Raw genomic sequence first — 21,429 nt, forward strand, 5'->3', positions numbered from 1 at the left:
GGTGTCTCCAATGATCATAGGACTCTTCATGAAAGAGGGCATGTTATTCAACCGTTCAAAATTTCGAATAAGTGGCCTACCTCATTCTCGGGTCACCGCGTATGCGCCCATTCCTTACCAATCACCCAAATGTGCTACTGTGACAAGCGGTATACTCCCGAACCTTTCTCACACAATTTGTGCAAGCCGGCCAATGCTAGAACGATGCCCCATGGTGGGTAGGGGCCATTTTCGCAGACGAAAAAACAACGACGCATTGTTCATTTCAGTGCATCAACGTTTCCTCGCCGTTCTCTCTACAAGCATCGAACACGGCCTCTCATGACATCTGTGCATCCGCATGGACCGTTGTTTGCATTTCGGCATAGCTTATGGGCGGCATTTTGCGTAAGCCGACTTTGCAAGATATCAGAGTTCAGGTGTATGCCGTGCACAAACGAACATTCCACGAGATTACACATTGTTTAGATTAAAATAATGGCGATTGCACACATAAAGTTAGTTGTTTTGCCTTTAACCGCTTCACCAGAGCGTCGCCACGCACGCACACGCACGATTTCTTCGCCAAGTTGGCTGTTTGGGACGAAACCAAAATCAATAAACAATCATTCTGGGGTTTTACGTGCCAAAACCACGATATGATTATGAGGCACGCCGTAGTGGGGGACTCCGGAAATTTGGACCACCTGGGGTTCTTTAACGTGCACCTAAATATATGTACACGGGTGTTATCGCATTTCGCCCCATCGAAATGCGGCCGCCATGGCCGGGATTCGGTCCTGCGACCTCGTGCTCAGCAGCCAAAGAAATCAAAGTCAATCAGCACATTGTTTATTTGTTCACACGGCTTCCTACAAACGACCAATGTTGCCGTATGCTATGAATGATCATGAAGAGTAAAACAATGGTATAAAAGAAAAGGTGATGAAAGGCTCTAACCCAACGAGAAATCGAGCGGCAACAGTCCGCATTCCAAGAGTCGAAGAAGCGTCGGCGCATGACGAGCCAAGTCTGGTGCTGTACGTCAATCATGTGGGGCGATTCCAATCAATTTTTAGCTCTTCCTTCTTTGGTAATACGGCTCATCTCGATGGTGCTAACTTGACTTGCTTTTGTAGCAAATCGAAAGAACTACCCCTGCGTATATTCATACTCGTACGACGTGCTTTAGACCCTTGCCAATTCCGTGCTCGCTCTTCCTATGGAGTCTTAGCTGCCATATTTTTTTATTCTTACGCCCCGAGCTAAAATACACTCCGAGTCATACGTATCGATGTCGCAGCCAAGGCACAGGGGTATGTTTCTTCCACTCACTGATTCAGTCGGTGTTTAATACGACCGTAGACGACAGCCCATTTCATTCGCAATGCATGACGGGCACGCATTGCCAACACCTCCTGCGATCTACAGGTTTGTTTGTTTTTTTTTTACTTTGTTTGCTGTAGCACAAACCACAACGTTGTCGGTACCCGTACGTCCTCTATTTGGGAGAGTATGTGCTCTATAGAGGCGGCCGCAAATCGTAAAATCTTTCCAATTCCGAAGGACGGTCGTCATCAATTGCCACCACCGCTTCCGTAAAACAGCAGGACATACTCCGGCTGTAGCCTCACCTTCTATTGGCCTGGAACTTTATTCTAATAGCGAAATAAGCATGTGCTGTTGCAGCTGCGAGGCATAGCCGGTTGTCATAGAAAATGTATCGGCGACTGGCGCCACGTCATGCATAGTCACAGGGCTAGCATCTAACTTTTCATTTCCAGCTTCTCAAGCTGCTCCTCTGTTTCGTCGAGCTGAGCGTCTATGTTTGCGGCCACTGTCGCGAGTTTGTCGATCGACATCTGAAGCGCGGTGATCCTCTCCTCCTCTTGCATGCTTAGCAATAGCTCGTCGGTTTCTCGCCGAACCGCAGCGATGTCATCGCTAGTGATGGAGGAGTCGCTCCGTGGCGCAGGCTCGTCGGGTGCCGCATCTGACAATCTGTTGCTGCACCGACCGATGTAGTGGGCAGCTAGCATGTAATTCATAATATTCTCGCCGCACTGTTCACAAGGGGACACGTGGAAAGTGCAGTCTTCCTCGTAGTGTTCCAGGAGCGCCGCCAGGGGGCCGACAAATTTGCAGCCGTAGGGCTTATTCCAGCAATAGGCCTAAGAGAAAAGAAATAAAGGGAAGGGGGAGAGGGGGAATGGCGATAAATGTTCATGTTAAGAAAAACAATACTCTGACACTATACTTTCGCTAACATCTCATAATCCACCGACATTTTATCAAGTAAAATAATGGCGCAAGCTTCCGCGTCATACGAGAAGTTTCAGAAATGTGGCCGACTTAATTATCTCAAAATAAAGCTATAACCTGTGTGATGCATAAACATTGAATGCATCGCATTTAGCTATATCGCGTGTATGTTTAACGGCTTCAAAAAGCTTTACCTGACCTACATTATAACGCGTACGTTGTGTTTGCTTATACGTATACATTCCTAAATTACCCACTTGTTCTCTAATAGGAAGAAATACGTCAAAAATATTTTGCATATAAGTCAGTTCTCATAGTAAGCTAGTAGCACCTAAGAAATCAAAGATATTCTACTCGACCGCGAAATCGGCTTCGCAGGCAGAGTAGCTTGATTGGAGGGTAAGCGATTGTAATGCTAACCAACTTCAGCCAGGAATAGAAACACATCAACAAAAGCACGACGATCGCATACGCGCAAAAGGTTGCCGAAGCCAACAAACTGCTTGTCCTCCAGGATCCTGCTGCCCCGACTTTGACGGTTCCAATTTCCGAACTATTACCCAACGTCACTCAAAGTCTGCCCAGGCGTAAGCAGAAACAGCTCCAACGTCACCTATGACAACACAAAGACTGGTTCTCGTTATGATCGAAAATTCCCCAAGCACCGATCGCTGTAAGTACATCATGCCGAATAGAAGACTCGGACACTCTGGGAAAACCCGCACAGACCTACACAAGAATTCGGATACAAAGTATGCAAATGATGAAACGCTTCGCGAGGAAATCATCTAGTTTCCCAGAGCCTGTACGCGTCTCCTGTAATTTAGTTCAAAGTAGAAAGTCCGAGCTTTTGCGTCCATTATTGTCGCCTGAACTGTAACGAAGGACGCATATCCCTTCCAAGGTGAGATGGCTCTGGACCGGCTTTGCTATCAAATGCAGTTTTGTCGGTTTGCAAATCGGTGTCTGCGAGCGGGTTCGAGAAAAAAAAATATGAAAGGCGACCTTTGTCAAGACAGAAACCTTCGAGTTCAAGATGCCATTCGGGCTTTGTTCGGCATTCGCAAAATTTTAGCGCGTGATGGACGCAGTGTTGGCAGGCTTGAAGTGGCAGAGCTCTATCGTCTACTTTGACAACGTCGTCATTAATTGCTTCTATCTACGATCCTCTCGGGTGGCTTGGAAGAATATTTGAGGCAATCAGGTCATCCGGCCTCGACCGTAAGTAACAAATATCAAGTACGTCCTGACCCGCTGACGACAGCTGTCAGCGTAAAGTTCCCACATCCAGTCGTCAAAAAGGTAAACGCCGATTTCTTGACCTGTGCAGGCGCTTTATCAAGGACTTTTTACACATTGCCGAACCTCTCACTCCTGTCAATAAATCAGACGCCAAATTCAAGTGAGAAGCACCACAAGCCGAAGTGTTTTAAGAGCTTGAACGGCCCATGCATGTAGTCCCCACCAGTAATTGCACACGGTATGCGACGACGACGCTGCTACCAAAACCGACGCAACTACCGTAGGCTTCTGCTTTCGCCTAGTTCAAAGGAAAGTCGCACTTTGAAGAGTCATAGCCTATGCCAGCCGGTCGCTGTCGAAAGCGGCAGCTAATTCTGTTACGGAAAAAAGGTAGTCTGTATAATTTGGGCTGCGGTAAAATTGCAGCCTTAGTGATCCGCTAGGCGGTTCAAATTTGTAAGCGACTACAACGCATGTGCCAGCTGGTAAGTTGAAGGCTCATTCAGGCCGCCTCGCACGGTGGAGCCATAGACTGCCGGAATTCGACATCACCATGATATATAAGTCCGGACGAAAACAATCCGATGCCGACCGTCTGTCCCTAGTCACTATTGATCCGCCACCGCAAGAAGAACAGGACGACGACGCCTTACTTAAAACTATTAGCGGCGAATAAATATTGCGTAAAACCAATGTCTGCAAATTCAGTATGGAAAATTATTCGATAGCAATTATATGGACACTTCAACCAGATTTTTGCTGTCGACGTCGCCGTGAGGTTCCGTATAGATTCTGAGTGCGATAAAACCGTCGCCGCGCGCCTTATGCGCGAGCGAAAGCGCGCGGGGGAGGCGCGCTGTCACGGAGAGCAAACGCACGGCAGAAAGCAAACGCGACCGTCGCGCGAAAGGCCGTGGGGGTATGGGAGGGAGGGAGGGAGGTGGGGCGACGCTGTGCTGCTTATCTTGCAACCAAATGCTTATCTTGCAACCAAATGCTTATCTTGCAACCAAATGCTTATCTTGCAACCAAATGCTTATCTTGCAACCAAATGCTTATCTTGCAACCAAATGCTTATCTTGCAACCAAATGCTTATCTCGCAACCAAATGCTTATCTTGCAACCAAATGCTTATCTTGCAACCGGGCGCAAAGGGAACTGGCCACTCAATCTCCCACGCGAAAGCATGAAAGCGGGAAGGCAGCGAGGGAGGGAGGGGGAGGGGCAGCTTCTCTGCCAACAACTTCTCTGCACTTTGCCCGGCGGTGCCGGTCGCCCGCACCGTCTCTTATCTCCACACGGCTCTGACCTTTGTATGCGCTGTGCATTCACCGATAAGTTTCCGTTGAAGCGATAGACCGCGCGAACCTGCGCTTGCTGCCAGCGTTTTGACAGTCGTCTGCGGTCATTCAGTGTGGTCTATTCATGTTTGCTTGTGGGCGCTGACACCACGATTGTTAATTCAGTTAGTAAGCCAATGTATCCAAGTTTATGCAGCCGATAAAACTACTATCCCTACTCCGAATCATCATCATCATCATCAGCTTATATTTGTGTCCACTGCAGGACGAAGGCCTCTCCCTGCGATCTCAAATTACCCCTGTCTTGCGCTAGCGTATTCCAACTTGCGCCTGCGAATTTCCTAATTTCATCATCCCACCTGGTTTTCTGCCGTCCTCGACTGCGCTTCCCTTCTCTTGGTATCCATTCTGTAGCCCTAATGGTCCATCGGTTATCCATCCTACGCATTACATGTCCTGCCCAGCTCCATTTCTTCCGCTTAATGTCAACTAGAATATCGTCTATCCCCGTTTGTTCTCTGATCCATACCGCTGTCTTCCTGTCTCTTAAGGTAACTTCTAAGAATTTTCGTTCCATCGCTCTTTGTGCGGTCCTTAACTTGTTCTCGAGCTTTGTTAACCTCCAAGTTTCTGCCCCATATGTTAGCACCGGTAGAATGCAATGATTGTACAATTTTCTTTTCAACGACTCCGAATAGCTCTAATTTGCTATCGCAATCGATGCTTCGCCTTTCGGGCGAAACTGCGACATTTTTTTATTGTACGACGCTTCGCTCCAAACTTGACATTCCTTTAGTTCTTAGTTATGGCAGACATTTCGTTTTACACGGAGCAGCAATATTGTAATTTGGTGCAAACATTATAAATCAGTATGTTTCTAATTGCTCTGTAGAGTTGTTCTGCTCAATGTGGGTACTGCAGTAATGCGTAAAAACAAAAGTTAGGCGCGCATGTTCCACGCAAGAAGTTTGCTGCTACTTTCACCTTGCTCTGAAACAGCCACCCATAAAAAGCAATCTACATGGTTGTTAACACGACTGCGCTTGGTGTATAGCAATTACCTGAAAGTAAAGGTTTGCGGTTAAAATCAGGAGCCAAGCAACTACATGTTATGCAATGTTTCATAGTGACCTGAAATGGTCTTTATGAACAATATGATAACACCTCCCGCAATGGAAGCAACCGACAATCATTATGAAGTTATGATGAGGCGCGCATTTTTCGCGAAACCCTTCCGTTCCCTGCAACGTCGATTGGAAACCATGAAGGAGTCCTTTACAGCGCTAATGGCAATGGCTATAACATACTCGAGGCACTAGAGTGCAGGCAGCTTTGTCATGTAACATCGTTACGCAACTACCGTCTTCATGACAATGTGTCGAACTACAATGGTGTTTAATTACACGAACTGAGAACCATACGCTGCGTCAACCCATAAATGACCCCCTCCTATACCAGCTTCATAAAACACTATATGCGACCCTCATATGAATTCACTTTATTTTTGACCTCCTTCTGGTAATGCTAATATTTTCTATGTGTCCCAAATGACTAAACATTTAAGCTTCGGCTTCTTGCTGGCTGCAGCCATATGGTACAAAAAGAATATTTCCCACAGAAAGTTGCGCCGAGCTGCTGTGCCAGTTTCGCCAAGTAGATCGGTCAGAACGGTTCCCCAACAAGCAGCGCTAAGTTGAACTTACTAGAGCGTGAAGCACTGAAAAGAGAATATTGGTCCATGCCTTTTCGTGAGCTGCAGACAGCTTAAAGCCTCAAAAACCGCCACTGAAAATTAACTGGTTAAGAAAGGCTTAATTTTGAGAAGCAGTTTTGAGAAGCGACACTGGTAGAATTTATACTGATGTGTTGGTTAGTCCTCGTGCTACTGCTGAACGTTGCTGTGAATAAATGCGAAAATTCAATATTTTACCAATGAACAGCTTATCGTGAGCAAAAAAGATTTAGTGGGTTAAAATCGAGATAAATGTTGTAGAAGTCCAATATAGCCAGCGTTTCTTAAATGATTGTTGCACCACGGTAAATATGGTCACTTAACTAGATTGTTCTATCCTATGTTTTCGTGTTTATGCTTTTATTATCCCCGTCAGCTACCGCTGCCGAGTGTAGAACTGCGCATGAAAAACCCACACCACTTCGGACTGACCTCCGTTGGCCGGCACTGTAACGTTGCCTTTGAGCAATATATTATCAGTAAAATAAGCTCTTTCAATAAATTTTGACGAACCAAGACATCGCCAAAATATATTTCAGAGAACTGACATAAGTGCACCAGCCTAGCGAACGAGAGCCAACAAACGGAAACGTTGCAGAAGGCGCCCAGACGCAGCCCGAACTGTAGCAGACGACAAGCGCCAATCCTTGCCATGACGTCATGGGAGCGGAGCCCGCAGCGCCGCTTTTGTTCGTTCTCGGGGCTAATCGACATCGACTACTTCCCCTAACAGCAGCAAGCACGCCCCGAACAAACTCTCGTGGAGTAATTGAATCAGCTTCGTTCCGAGGATGTTTGCAGATTCACATTTTCTCTTGAAAGCACAACCACGTCCTCGTAAAGAGAAGCTTTCATCCGTCCGTGCTAAATATACCTTCTTACTTGGCCCTCAGCAATGTGGCCCGAGCTCCTATATAGCTTCTAAGCCGATCCAACGGCAGGGCTTCTAGGATAATCCGGTGCACTTGCGATGGCATAGGAGAGACATGCTACTACAGACCGCCGACGTCAACCAAACGTCAAGACATGAGGAGATTGAACGATATAAGACGTCACCGACGAAGTCCATGGGACTTCACCCAAACTAACCTCCTTCTGGTACCCTTTCTGGTGTCAACATGAAATAAGTGGATCGCAATGGGCATTGAGTACCGATCGCTTCCCTGAAACGAAAGGCCTACCCAAATATTGTCCGGCAGAAGTGACGAAATTCTTCGTCAAAAACATACTCCTGCAACATGGTGCCCGCGAAGTGTTGATATCCAGAAGAGAAATGAAATTTAAGGAGAGCTTAGTCATGCAATCCTGCAAATAAAGGCAGAGAAGTAACCGCAGAACAAGCGCCTATAGCACTCTCAGAGGAACGGTCGTATGAAACGGCTAAACAAAACCCTGACCGACATGCTAGCAAAGTGTGTCGAGCACAAGTTGAAAACGCCGTCCTTCGGTAATAACCTTTCTCTACAAATACAGCTGCGCAAGAAACAACAAGGATGGCCCCGTTCAAGCTGGTTTACGGAAGGAAACACGAGACTAACTCCATGCTACCGAACGTCAGCGATGAAGAAAATCTCGACGTCACAGTCTATACGACCGGCGTGCGAAAGAAGCCCAACAGCTCGCCCGTCTCCGCATCAAGAATCGGAAAAGAACCGACTCCTGGGCCTTTATTTTGTAGCGACGACTTTAAAGTAATAATGCCTTTTCGCGCTTATCGCGCTTTGTCAATGGTCAGAGCAACGGTCCGCTCGCGTTATCAACGGGATCAGCCGGCCGTGAGCGGTGGATGATAAGACTATTCCAAAAAAATAAGTCATAAGACATCGCTACAACATCGCGGCCCTGACACTACAATCTCCGACGCCGCTACGTGGAATGCCAGCCAGGACCGCGTTCGGAATCCAACATGCTGTAGTTGGCTTGGTGGCGAGCTTTTACAACGCTATTTCGGGCCTCGGAAGATACTCCGACGTCCTGGAACACTGCACTACGAAGCCGTGCCCGGTGTTTCGTAGTCACAGCGGCGCCGCGCACAGCCATTCAGAAGTAGTCAACGTATAGTGTGCTTTGGGCCGTTCTACGTATGCATGCTGTGAAACAATTTCTTCATTTGTTAATTTCTGTTGTTTTGCTTTCATGTTTTCTTTGCAGCACCAGGACGATGCCTTTCAGAGGGGGCACTGCCACGCGTATTGTTTTTTTTTTTTTCTTTTGTCAGCACATTTATCCAGTTGTGCAAGATGCGCCTACTGTATCCGAAATATTGAAGGCAATGTCCCCCTTGGCGAGTTACTGTCACTTTTCCGTAAGTGGAATGTGTTTCAAACTCTAGCTGTTCCCATGGGCCAATTCCTGAAATAATGCAGTCTAAAAACGTGGGCCGATGCCGAAAATAGTGCCGTCTGAAGACCTGACGCTCTTCCTACTCCGCTCACTCGATGCGTCATATCATAAGAGTGCCGTGCATAGTGACTTCTTCAGCACGTGGAGGTGCTCTACATGGCCGCTCGCGCGCCAGTAAAATTTCAGTACATCGGGGCAGCGGGAATGAATGAGACCGAATCTTGCTTGCTAGCTACTCGCCTTCGCATTGTTATGCCGCCGCCGATAAAATTGCTGACCCAAGCGAACTTAAAGAGCAGAGGAAGAAACGTGCAGAGGGTGCCAGACGTCTATTGTGCATGCTCTGAAAAATCTTGGAAGGCGATTGAGCCTCTAGGAGGCGTCGATCAAACGTTGTCGCTCCAGCGCGGCTGTCACATTAAATTATACCGTTCCTACAAGGTCGCATGGTAGCGAAGCGCCCACATAAGCCCATACGTCGTGTAATGGTTGGTTGTGGAGGCACGGCAGCGCCATGTACAGTGTTGTCTGCTCAACGCACGAGCGCATGGCCGTGCTCCGTGGTGCGCTACTCCACCATAGCGCCACTGCCACCAGTGCGGTCTCGCATCGAAGCAAACCTGCGCAGGCGCGGCAATGCCTGCAGGCGTGGCTTCGTGTCGTCTGCTACACTGCTAGCGCTCTCTTGGCGCGTCGAGCTTGCATTGCCGTGAAGCAAGCTTTGCTTGCCATGTCATATACAGTGTTGCGAGGTTTGGCTATATATAGCCAAATTGGGCTACGGGAAAAATTTTTTGGCGTTGACTTGGACGAGTTAGCTATGTGGCTATATTTGGGCTACTGAAAATATGGGACTTGGCTTTGTTTGGGCTAGAAGTGGCGCCCTAATCCACGCTCCAGGGGTGGCTCTGATCGGATAGAAGCAAATCTCGAAGGCTGTGTTTTAGCTGGCTGAGCCGGCCACCGGGCTGTGCGTCTGTGCGTGCCCGAATGACCCTCCCCCCCCTCGCCTTTCCTTCCCTCTCTGCGCCGTTGTCTGAGCCGGTGGCTTTGATATTTGATGCACTTCAACTTACACCCTGCTTGAACGTGAGGCACCCGATCCCCGGGCATCTGGATGAAGCTGGGAGCAGTGGGTTTTTCACAGTACACTGTACTAACATGGGTATACTCAGGAAGGGAGAGCAGTATCATAGGGTTGGGGCCGTCGGGCGATCGTGGCGCCGACATGAACGAAGGGAAGCACGGGTGCATGACACGCTCCAGTGTGTTCATGGCCGTGTCTTCCGCATGAAGTATCGCACCGGGCACAGCTTTCGACCTGCTCCACGTTTCAGGCGCGAAGCTTTACTGCCATTTCTTTTCCTGCCAGATGAATTTTTTTCGTGCTTAGATTCGAGATTCATTGCGATAGGTTGGACATAAGATCGGATCCTCCTCAGAGAGGAGAATCCAAATGTGGGGAAATGGGCCAAGTATGCGAGAACGTATAAATAGAATGGGAGCAAGACCCCGAGCCAAAGGTGGGTTCTGGTGCTTTTACTTCTAGATGGTTTGCCCGTAGAATCATGGCTGCAGATACTCATTCTGCTAATATCGAAACATGTTTGCCACGATGACATCAGTGCACCACGTCACATGAACTTCACCCACCTTGTTAGCTTAACTTGTGAGGTGTCGTGCTGCTGGCTCGAGGACGCGGGTTTGATTCCCGGCCATGGCGGCTGCATTTCGATCAAGGCGAAATGCAGGAACACCCGTGTACTGAGGTGCACGTGAAAGGACCTGAGGTGGTCAAAATTAATCCGGAGTCCCCCACGGCGTCAAGCCACCCAATAATATTGTGGTTTTGGCACGTAAAACCCCAGCAATTATTAGAATTTAGAATAGGGGCCTCAAACGTATTTGGTCCCCAAAGATAGCGTCGAAGCCACTGCGCATGCGCAAGACGGAAACTGCGTTTTGGTTTTGCATCGGGCACGCTATTTAATCGATTGAGCGGGAGCCCCAAAAGCTGCCCCAAAAGCTTTCATCAACAAACATGGCGGCGCCAATCGAAGCGATGACTAATTTAGCACAAAACTGGGCTCGATTCGTGGTAATGCGTGAAGTTCGTAAGCTAGAAGAAGTGATTCGGTTATCGCTTTCTCTCAACTAACATGTGTAATGAAGATGATTCATTATACGCCTCTGATTCCGAATTCAATTGTTGATTTCCTGGCTCGTCGGCCTATCACGGATTGATTTGGCTGGGTGATGGTGCGTAAAGTTGGTTACTCAAAACTAAGCGCCACAAGCTGCAGGCTGCTAATAGAATAAGTTCTAAATTGTAATTAAAGGCGAAAACGCGAAAGTCTAAAGTACTTTTATTATCATAAAATTGTATATTTTATTTTAATGTTTATAACAGCTTTTCTTTGACGCCGTAGTGAGGCTGCAAACGCAACACGCTATCCGCAAACGCAAAACGCCCATTCCAAAACTTCATTCCTGCATGCCCCAACGTTAACACCCGCAAAGCTCTTTGGGGCCCCAAACTTTAGGGGCCCCTATTCTAAAGCTTTATTAGCCATCAACAGGGTTTGCTTTTTTGACAGTAACCGGTTTTCACAGCATTAACACTGTTATCAATTTGTTGTTTACCACTGTTCTTTGTGCGCCGTCGCGGCTTTTACCATTTCGAGCGAGTTACGCTCGGGACGTGCTCGTCGCCGAAAACGACTGCGCGCTTCTTACATTGGTGTGCCGGTTTGCGCAGTAATCTTTTAAAGCTCCGCTTAGACCGATTCAGACAGTGAGTGGCATCGGTTGCCTGTCCCTTTTCTTAACGCATGTTCTTGGCGTGCTAGAGACCTAAGATGGCTGCCAGGTTGATGTAAGTTGACACTATATAGGTAGTGCGTGTCCCAGCTAATCCGGGCCAAGCTAATTAAAAAAGAAACAAGAAAATTAGAAAACAAGATAGGACGATGAGACAAGTAACACGAGATATTATAGCACGAAAGATTTGTTTTATATCATAAAAAAATAAGCCGTGAGCACGTCACCGTCGCAGGTCGCTGGACAGCTGAACGTGAGAGATCGATGACGCTGAACATTATTTTGTGTTCAGGAGTTCGTAGTTAATATTACTCTAAATAACGAAAAATAATAACTTAGTACTATCTGTCATAAAATAAAAGCACTGATTTCGCCCTCTGCAGTGATTCGCTGGAACTTAAGAGCTTCCGAGGCCAACCAAAAAGTGTTCTGTGCAAGCTTGATGTCGCTGTTGTTGATTTAAAGGGCCGACCATCACGGTGGAACGCACATTTTGTTACGACGGGTTTTGCAAAAAAGGATTGCCGTAGTGGAGTGTGAAATTGTATACACAAATAAAATGTCAAATAAAAATGGCTATATTTGGCTACGAAATATTTTGCTCTTTTTTTTCTGTTTGGATACATTTGGGCTACAACTTCTCTAGCTTTTGGCTACGCCACCTCGTCGGACCTGGCAACACTGGTCATATACGGGATGTCAGCGAACACTTTCAAAATTTATTTAAGGTTGCCTGTGGCAGATAGTCCAATTCTAGTTAATGAGCTGGTCGACACGAAGCGGCGGACATTACTTGCGCAAAAAATTGAAATGCATTATCGACTAATAAATAAGAATTCACTAATAAGTTTTAACTAATTACCTGATGGCCCATATATTAATCCACAAATTGTAGCTGTGGAGTTTGCAAGGCGCATCCACTTGGAACGAATTCCCGGGATGACACCGCTTACGAGATATTAATTCCAGAACTTTGCGAAGAAATGCATTGGCGTTCCAGTTAATTTCTTAACAAAACCTTGCTTCATGCATTGAAGAACAAAATTAACTGGAACACCAATGCATTTCTCCGCAAAGTTCGGGAATGAACATCCCGAAACTGGTCTCATCCCGAGAATTCGTTCTAAGCGGATCCGCCTTGCGAACTCCACGGCTACAATTTGTAAATTAAAATGTGGGCCATCAGGTAATTAGTTAACTTAATTAGTGAATTTTAATTAATTAGTTGATTATGCATTTCATTTTTTGTGCAAGTAATGTCCGCCGCTTCGAGTAGACCGGCTCATTAACTAGAATAGGGCTATCTGCCCCAAGTAAACTTTAACACTTTTTGAATGTGTTCGCTGAAACACCCCGTATTTGCTGCAGCGAAGACAACCTTTGGCTTTATTGTCGCAACCAAGAGACCGGCAGACGCCAAGCGAATCTAACTTTATCGACGTGAATGAAATTTTCCCTTCAAAATGCAAGCACGTATGTCGTCTTTTGAACTGCTTAAGGGTACGACGCTTACGGCCTGTTCTCATATTTTAAGGCGATCAGGCACTGTGGGAAAAACATTACGTGATTTTGGCGTTTTTTTATTGGAGGCAGGGGCGGGGGGGGGGGGGGGAGGAGGGGAGAGATCTCCAACTTCCGTACCTCCCGGCAGTTGCGCCCAAATCATGGTTGACGCCGAGTTAACCTTGCTGCAACATGAAAAGAAGGCAAGCAAGCGGACGTACTGTCACTTCCTCCTGAATAGGTCTAATATCACAGCGAGGGCTGCCTTTGACTTTCCACTAGTCACGAGAGCGTAATGAATGCTCGCAATCGCATCCGGGCTGGGACGTCGGCTATGGAATTTGACATGCTGGAACACTATATGTATATATAAACACTGTCATCACGGTCACACTTTGCCAGTTGAAGATGAAAAATATTGGTCGCCCTTTCTCAATTCACTAAAATCGCAACTCAATTCCGGGCTTTGGTCAAGCTTCTGCGATCGTAATAAACGTTAAAAGATGTCATGACTTAAAAAAGTTCACTAAACTTCTTCACGCATATAAGGAAGCGCGAATAGGCCTACAGTTTGTGTAGGTTTTTTTTTTTTTTCTTGTATGGTGCTTGTTATACATAAGGTAAACCCTGCAAAAACATTTTTCTTTCTTTAGGTGTTTGCCTGAATTCATCCAGTGGGTAGCGGCCAGTGGCCGTTCTTCTGTAAGTGTCTGGGGCGCCATCACCCCAACCGGTCTCGAACCCTTAGTTAGGATTGAAAACGGGTTCACCGCTGACACGTATACTGCTCAATCTTGGAAGATGCCATGTTGCCATATCTTCTGGACGGACCATTTTCTGACGGCAACTTTATTTTGCAGCCTGAGAACTCCCAAATTAACAAGTCCAGAAAAGTTGGGGGGTTTCTGGAATGTCAGCAAGTGGAAGTTCTAGAGTGGTCCGCACAATCTCCGGACCTCAATATTATTGAGAACGTGTGGGCCAACATCAAAGCGTCCATGGCGCGCAGGCAGCTCCATGAACTCTGCGGACGCGTAATGGGCCGCTGTCTAAGAAGAATGGGAACGGGTTGGAGCCAAGCGCGGCCTTTGCAAGTCCCTATACAGCTCTCTACCAGGCAGGATGCGGGCAGTCATTCACGCCACCGGAAAGGCCACCCGTTATTAAAAATTTAACGAGCACTCAAGAACGTATTTGCCGCAAAGCTTCGATCCGTCTCACGTTTACTTTCTCAGGGGGAAAAAAGAAGCACGTCCTGCACCTTCAATCAGCGCTTAGTCGAGTCTACTGCAGAACTCTTCATTGAAGCGAAAGTAACGACGTCCACACGAAGTGCCTGTGGCGTCAGCATATTTTATATGAAATTTAGCCAGGAAATGTCTTGACCATTTTCGTTCTTCAATAACTTCAACATCAATATACTTCGCTGGACCTCTGTTTCTATTCTTTGTTTTATCTCGCTCCAGTGTGTCAATTTATTTTTTCCTTGAGAAAAAACAACAAATTACTGGCTTTAAAACACGTAAATAAAGTTTCTATTTCGGTCAGTTATGCGCAAGGCAGCTTTATAGTTCTCTACGTTTCGAAGTAAATATTTGAAACTCCGACTCTTTAGATTAGCGGCGTATACGGCTCACCCCGTCGTACGCCTGCCTCCGCTTAGCGTGCTAAATATACCGGTCTCGAAGTTGCGCCGCTAAAATGAAGTTGTCTTCGCTGGAGCCAATGCGTGACATGAGAAGCAAAGCTTCCTTCACGGCAATGCAAGCTCGACGCGCACAAGAGCGCGAGCAATGTAGCAGACCACACGAAGCCACGCCTGCAGGCATTGCGGCGCCTGCATAGGTTTGCTTCGATGTGCAGGCGCGCTGGCTGCAACGGCGCTCCGCGGAGCGCGGCAAGGCACTGGCGTGTTCACACTAAGAGTGGACAACACTGTACATTTCGCGGCGCCAACTTCACGGTGATTAAAAAAAAAAATGAACGTTTGCCGTTCGAGGCTCGTGGCGCCACTTCGTCTACCGCGACAGCTCAGATCGCATACACAGAGCAAACAACAGTACAAATCAAGCGTAAGTGAAAAGATTCGCCACAGCATCGCGTCACAATCCATTATGAATACACTATCTGCATTATTAGCCTTCATTTTATGGTGTCCCACGTAACTTGAGCCAAACTAAAAAAAATTAAAAAAACACCGCCCAAGCACTCCGTACAGATGGTTAACCAGCGAAGTTGTAACGTGCGGCCCCGGTGTTCAGCAGTGGGTTAATACCGACGCTGTACTGAAGCGTCGCTAATTTATTGGTTACATGTTTGTGTTTCTAGTGGAACGCAAGCGCCAATGGCGGGCGATGCTGCTAACCACGACGCCGAGCTAACTCGAGATATAGAACGCATGCGACAACGACGAGCCGAGGAACCGGCGTTGCGGGCAGAGCAGGTACGACGCAGAGAACGACGTCACTAGCGGCGCATCCAATGGAGACCTTTAGAGAAACATGGGACGAACGGTTTTTTGTTTCGCCTAGCCATATACAGCTTTCGCTGTAAAATATGCTAATGCCACGTGGCTGGACCGAACCAAAGTAATGTCTGCCGTCGCTTGGAGATACCCAGAAAGAAGCGTGCGAATGCATGAAAAGTTGCCGCGCGACTGGCTCCTCGACGTACTATCGTGAGCAATATGAGCTCGAACACGCGAGCGCGTGGAAAATAGCCTCGAACCCTACATCGGCCGATTTGCAGCGGCCGCTTTTGGAAACAAATTGGAAAGGGCGCCGCGCTTCCGCTGGCTGTTCACACTCCCGCCTCGATATCATTGCTGCAAAACAGTAGCTTATAGCATGTCACTGGCCGCTAGCGGTGATATCAGTTCACATCAACGCGCACAGCTACATCAAATGACCCATCAGGCTATGCAGCTGCTGAGATACCGGCTGTGACGTAGACTGCCATAATGCACAGGTCATGCTTATATTAAATCTAGGCGGTATTGGCTGAGCGTTCGGATACGCCACTTTTATCTTTTTTTTTTGTACGCTAGCGAAGCGGGAGTGCCCACAGTTAGCGGAAGAGCGCCCCTCCTTTCCCCTCCGGTTTCGGCAGCGCCATCCACGTATGACGCTATCAAGGTTTTGAGGCTATTTTCCACGCCCTCCCGTGTTCGAGCTCATATTGCTCACGATAGTACAGTCAACCACAAAAGTTTGCGGACCACGCGAGCGCGTGCCAGACTGCCTATCCGCGCCACCTAGCGGTACGCCACCTAGCGGCGACAGGGCGCTCTCCCGGATATGAGCCCTCTTGGTACTCGCCTGCCTGTTAATTTTTTATTCCCGTGCATGACATTGTTAGTTCGTTGTGTTGACGCAGAGCGCTGTCTGCGATAAGACCGCCACATATCTGGCTTGATAGCAGTATCGGAGCAATCACTGCAACCTTTGTCGACTGGTGTGCCAGTGGGTAGATAAGTTTCACGAAGCGCGGCGACGATTTTTTTTACGCGACGTTTACTGGCGCACTTTGGTTGGCAGCATCTTGGTCCAATGAGTGTTGCTGCTTCTGCGTCTTGAGAGAAAGGGTAGGCGGTGTTTCACTGTCATCAAAAATAAAGAAAAAGCGGATGCATAGAAAATTTTCTTTCACACATAGGCGCATCTTCGCATCAGTCGCTGAAAACGTAGTAGACTTGCTTCAGGCCACGTGGTGATTGCCTATTTGGAAAGATGCCGCTGCGTGTTCCACTTGACGAAAGAAGGCACATTGTGCGTTTATTTATAGAGGGAATACCTCAGCGCGAAATCTGCCGCCGAACCAACAGGAGCCGGACTGCCGTGAATAGGATTATTCAAGCTTTCCGCGACGATGACAGATTCACAGATATGGAGCGCAGTGGGCGTCCAAGGGCCACGACTGAGGAAGAGGACCGCCTGATTACGGCCGCCATCGTGGCTGATCCTTTTCAAAGTGCAGAGGATATCCGAGAAGCGCTCTCGCTCACGGTATCGTCTGAGACTAATAAGAAGGCTGAGTGAGCTTGGCCTGCAGTCTTTCGTAGCAGCACAGAAGCCCTGCCTCTCAGACAGCCAACTACAAGAACGACTCATGTTCGCTACAGCAGTGAAAGATTGAACAACAGAGAAATGGGGCGATGTCATCTTTAGCGACGAGTCAACTTTTTCCACGCGCTGGGACCAACGGAAGCGGGTTTTGCGTCCACTAAACTGCAGGTGTGTTTACAGTGTATTGGCAGTTAATTCACGAAGATAATTCTGCATCACAACATGTTTCACGTAAAATGAGCTTTTGGACATTACGAGATTTTTCTGTAGTGGTATTATGTTGAAAACATTAACGATTGTTTCATAGTACTACTTACTCTGAAGCTAATTAAAAGCTGCCAGTGGGTCTTTCAGTACTATCTAATGATGTTTGCACGTTTTCTATTGCAACTCTATAACAGCATTATAAAGTTCATACGCAAGAGGAATCACAACATTTTTAGACGCGCCGCTGGAACCCAATTGTATGCTATTTCTTGCAGATATCTGCCTAACTACACAGAGTGTTCTATCCAGTGGACGGTGTTCCGTGAGCGTGTGGGGAGCAATCAGCAAAGATGGCCTTGCATGGTCCCCTTGTGTGTCTGGAAGGGCCCTTCACTGCGTCACGGTACTGCGACGTCATCACTAGACACCTCGTTCCGTATGCGCTGGACGGTCCCTTCAGCGACGGCTTCTATTTTTTTCAACATGACCGCAGCCCGATCCATGAAGCACGTATCGTCCAGTCATTGCTAGAAGAACATGCTGTTTGCCAGCTTGAGTGGCCTCCATGTGGCGCCGACTTGAATCCCATAGAAAATGTCTGGGGCATGTTGAAGAAACGGCTGTCCACACGAGCCAACCGCGGCCGCACGGCCGATACGCTGTGGCAAGCGATCGCACAAGAATGGGAAAGCCTGCGCGGTCGACCGGAGATTACAGAATCTTTGTACGAGTCGATGCCCACACGCATCAATAAGGTGCTAGAAAACGGCGGACATTTCACTTCCTACTAGATCATTGAGAGACCTATGTTTCATGACACTTCTGTAAATGTCTTGTGATTAAATTCATCCCCTTCAGACACGAATTATGATGCACTGTCTGCAAATGCGTCAAATGCGCATGGCATCATTTCAAGACGCTCACTATTACATTCCAAGAAAGAAGACGAAGCAATGTGCTGTTTTGTGCGAGTTTCAGTAAAAAAAATTAATTAGCGTAGAACTCATTATCTAATTATTCTGAAATCCGTCAGCTTCAATGCTTGCATAAAAAGAATCAACTATTAGGCCCGAAACGCATGCACACTTGCTTTTTCGGTTGTATTCGTGTCGACCGGAGAAAAAAAAATACTCTTGACGTTGGTCTTGGAACGCGGCACGTCGAACGATTGTCTAACATGGTAGTGTCTCCAGCAAAGTGATCATCTGCAGCAATACGCAGGACAATGAAGTTAACTGACCGCTAGTTGTCCCATCAGGAAGCGGACACGAATGTGCACACTGAGTTTTAGGTCATTTGAAGCAACACGTGGCGTGGGACGCGCCTCCGGAGTTCGAGTCCCCAAACGAGGACGCCGTGTCGCAAAGGGTTATAAAAAGAGTCATCGCACCCGAATATTTCTTATTTTTCTAAATGTAACCACTATAGCAGCGCGGTGGTTCGGGCTTTGCGCAGCAAAACCTGGGCGCAGGCGATCAAATCCCGGCCGCTACTGTCACTTAGCGATGGGGGAGGAACGGAAAAATTCTGCCTACTGACTAAGCATCTGTGTCCCATGGCTGCCTCACCGCTCACTCACGCACTCACGAAAAAAAAAAACCGCGTGGCTACGCGAAAATAGAACTGATAACAGCCGAAGAATACGCTGTCTGATTACTTGTACTGATATTCTGCTCTCAAAATATAAGCAAGTAGCCCTGGCTAACAAAGAGCGCGTCACGTTGAAAGAGATAGGTAGAAAATATTTGCGCACAGTGCGAAAATAGACAGGCCATAGATTTAAGGAGGGATGCGTCTTCAACGTAGCGCTGCTGTCGATCGCTGGTGACGTAGCGGAAGTGTCGCGAAGAGGCTCTTGGCCACGCGCTCGCGTGGTCCGCAAACTTTTGTGGTTGACTGTACATTGCGTGTACTAACGGACTTGTTTCATGCCTGGAAAAAACATTATATAGCACGTATTGAGCGACATGAAGCTGTAACGGGAGTTAGGTTGCTCTTTCACGTGGGTATGAAATGACAGTAAAAAAAAAATCTAAAATTTTGAGCTGTTTCTCCAACATGAAAAAATGTCACAGTTTCGCCCTAAGGGCGAAGCAATGAATGCGATAGCAACACAGCAATGTCATACGAAGTAAGGTGAGCGGCTTTGGTAGCAACAACACGCAGAACTGTTGTCGACGCCATCGGCGTTTTGCCCGCGTTAGCTCAAAATGCGTGCGGCGTTGGTGACTGTTGCTGGAGCCTCTGATATAAATAGGCACTTGGTGCCGCAGCTAAACGTCGCCTCCCTTCCCTCCCCCTCCCCCACGGCCTCTCGCGCGTCCGAAGAAGGCGCGTTTGCTCTACATATATGGTGATTGTAAAGGAGAAAAGAGACGCCTACTTCTGCAGCCCTTAAGCGAGCACGGCGCAGAACGCGCGTTTGTTCTCCGCCGTGCGTTCACTCCCCGTGAAAGACGCGCCCCTCGCGCCCTTTCACTCGCACATACAGCGTTCGGCGCGCGGCGACGATTTCATCTCCAAATGACGTCATACGGAACCTCACGCCGACGGCGACGGCGACGCCGACGGCAGAAATCTGCTTTTGAGTGTCCATATAATTGCTATCGCAATAAAACACCTTGTGCGCTACTGGCCATGCTTCGACGCTCAGCGAGATAGCCTCAGCCATTTGGATAGTAGACCGCAGAGGAAAGATAATGGGATCTCGGCTAAAGGTACTACTGAAGACCCACTGCACTTTTTGAACGCAACTGAACTATAGAAGACGGCCCGTGACGGTCAGCAGCAAACATTCTCTGCAAGTAGGTTCACACTAACCGAGTCTTTTGGTTTTCTTATCTTTCTCGCATATCTTTACCCTTTCCCAGGTGTGAGGTAGCCAACAAAGCATGGCCTTGGTTAATCTTCCTGCCTTTCCCTTTTCGTCTGTTTCTGGTTACAGTTGCTCAAGAGAATCGCGCTTCGTCACAACACTTCAAATCACACTACATAACACTATAACATGTTTCTCTCGCTCTCTCTCAAAGCTCATTAACACTAGGCCGACACGCCACCGATTTTGGTCGACCGACTGTTGGCGACAGCAGTTTGCAGGACGGAAAATGCTGTGGCTAATGGCATAAAGGAAGGAAAACGCTGTCGCCAACAGTCGGCAGGCCAAAATTGGTGTCGTGTCGGCCTAATGGGAATAATTACGCCTTTAACAGACCTGTCGCCCAACTCTCCCCCGCTGCAAAAGTGACGACAGATGGCGGGTGCTCACCTTAAGGCCCTGCTTCTTCCTAGCCGGCAGCTGCAACTCTTGACACTCGGCCTCGTAGAAGGGCTCTCCGTCCAAGGGACAGACGCTTCCGCCCTCTTCGACGACACAGCCAGCATGGCACTGCCCGCACAAGCCATGCGAACAGGGAAGCACGAACGTTGTGCTTGGAAGAACGTAGCAGACGCAGCAGGCGTAACGATTCAACGTCAGTTCGTCGGCGAATAGCGTCGGGCGCCAATTGACGCCGCGGACCGAGTCGGTCATTCGGTGCAGAGCCCGGCGTCCGAGATCACGCGTGGCGGCCATCAGTGGAAGTGGTGGGTTGGCAATGTCAAAGCTCCACTGGACACTGCGCAGCTAGGCTTTACAAAAGCGGGCGTTTGTTTGCAATCACGTGACGTCTGATAACGTCTTAAGATAGCGTGGCCGTGGGAGCGGTGGCAGCAGCGCAGGATGCACCAGCACTGCGCACTTGAAGTGAGACACTCCCAACACTTTATTTCCTTGAAGTAATCACTCAGATCATCCATTTGGTACCGACGACTTGCGATATGAAGCGCGTGAATAAGGAGCGCAGAGAGACATGCCTATTCGGGTGATAGTGTTGCCGCAATAGTATCCTGCAGATTACAAGTTCGCGAACTGATAAGGTTCCACTCCAAGTATCGCAGACGTGTCACTCGACCAGATTTTCTTGTAGAAAATCACGGC

At 48.0% G+C, this 21,429-nt stretch overlaps 3 protein-coding genes across 3 annotated transcripts in view; all 3 read right to left on the minus strand.

The window, feature by feature from the left end:
• The window catches only part of LOC125945081 (TNF receptor-associated factor 3-like), a 139,265-nt gene that overhangs the window by 31,624 nt on the left and 86,212 nt on the right, over window positions 1-21,429 (minus strand). The window lies entirely within an intron of this gene.
• Window positions 928-21,429, minus strand: part of LOC119450858 (uncharacterized) — a 158,957-nt gene continuing 138,455 nt past the window's right edge. The window contains exon 3 of the transcript XR_007466568.1: window positions 928-1,613. The gene's annotated coding sequence lies outside the window, so the exon portion shown is untranslated. The remainder of the gene's footprint in view (window positions 1,614-21,429) is intronic.
• Window positions 1,610-21,114, minus strand: LOC119450857 (TNF receptor-associated factor 6). Its single transcript, XM_037714350.2, has 2 exons — window positions 20,719-21,114; window positions 1,610-2,150 (listed from the first exon to the last, which is right to left on the minus strand). Exons 1-2 carry the CDS (start codon window positions 21,022-21,024, stop codon window positions 1,746-1,748), a joined length of 711 nt encoding a protein of 236 aa, XP_037570278.1. The 5' UTR covers window positions 21,025-21,114; the 3' UTR covers window positions 1,610-1,745.

This window comes from Dermacentor silvarum, chromosome 4 (genome assembly GCF_013339745.2).
Source record: "Dermacentor silvarum isolate Dsil-2018 chromosome 4, BIME_Dsil_1.4, whole genome shotgun sequence".
NCBI lineage: Eukaryota > Metazoa > Arthropoda > Arachnida > Ixodida > Ixodidae > Dermacentor > Dermacentor silvarum.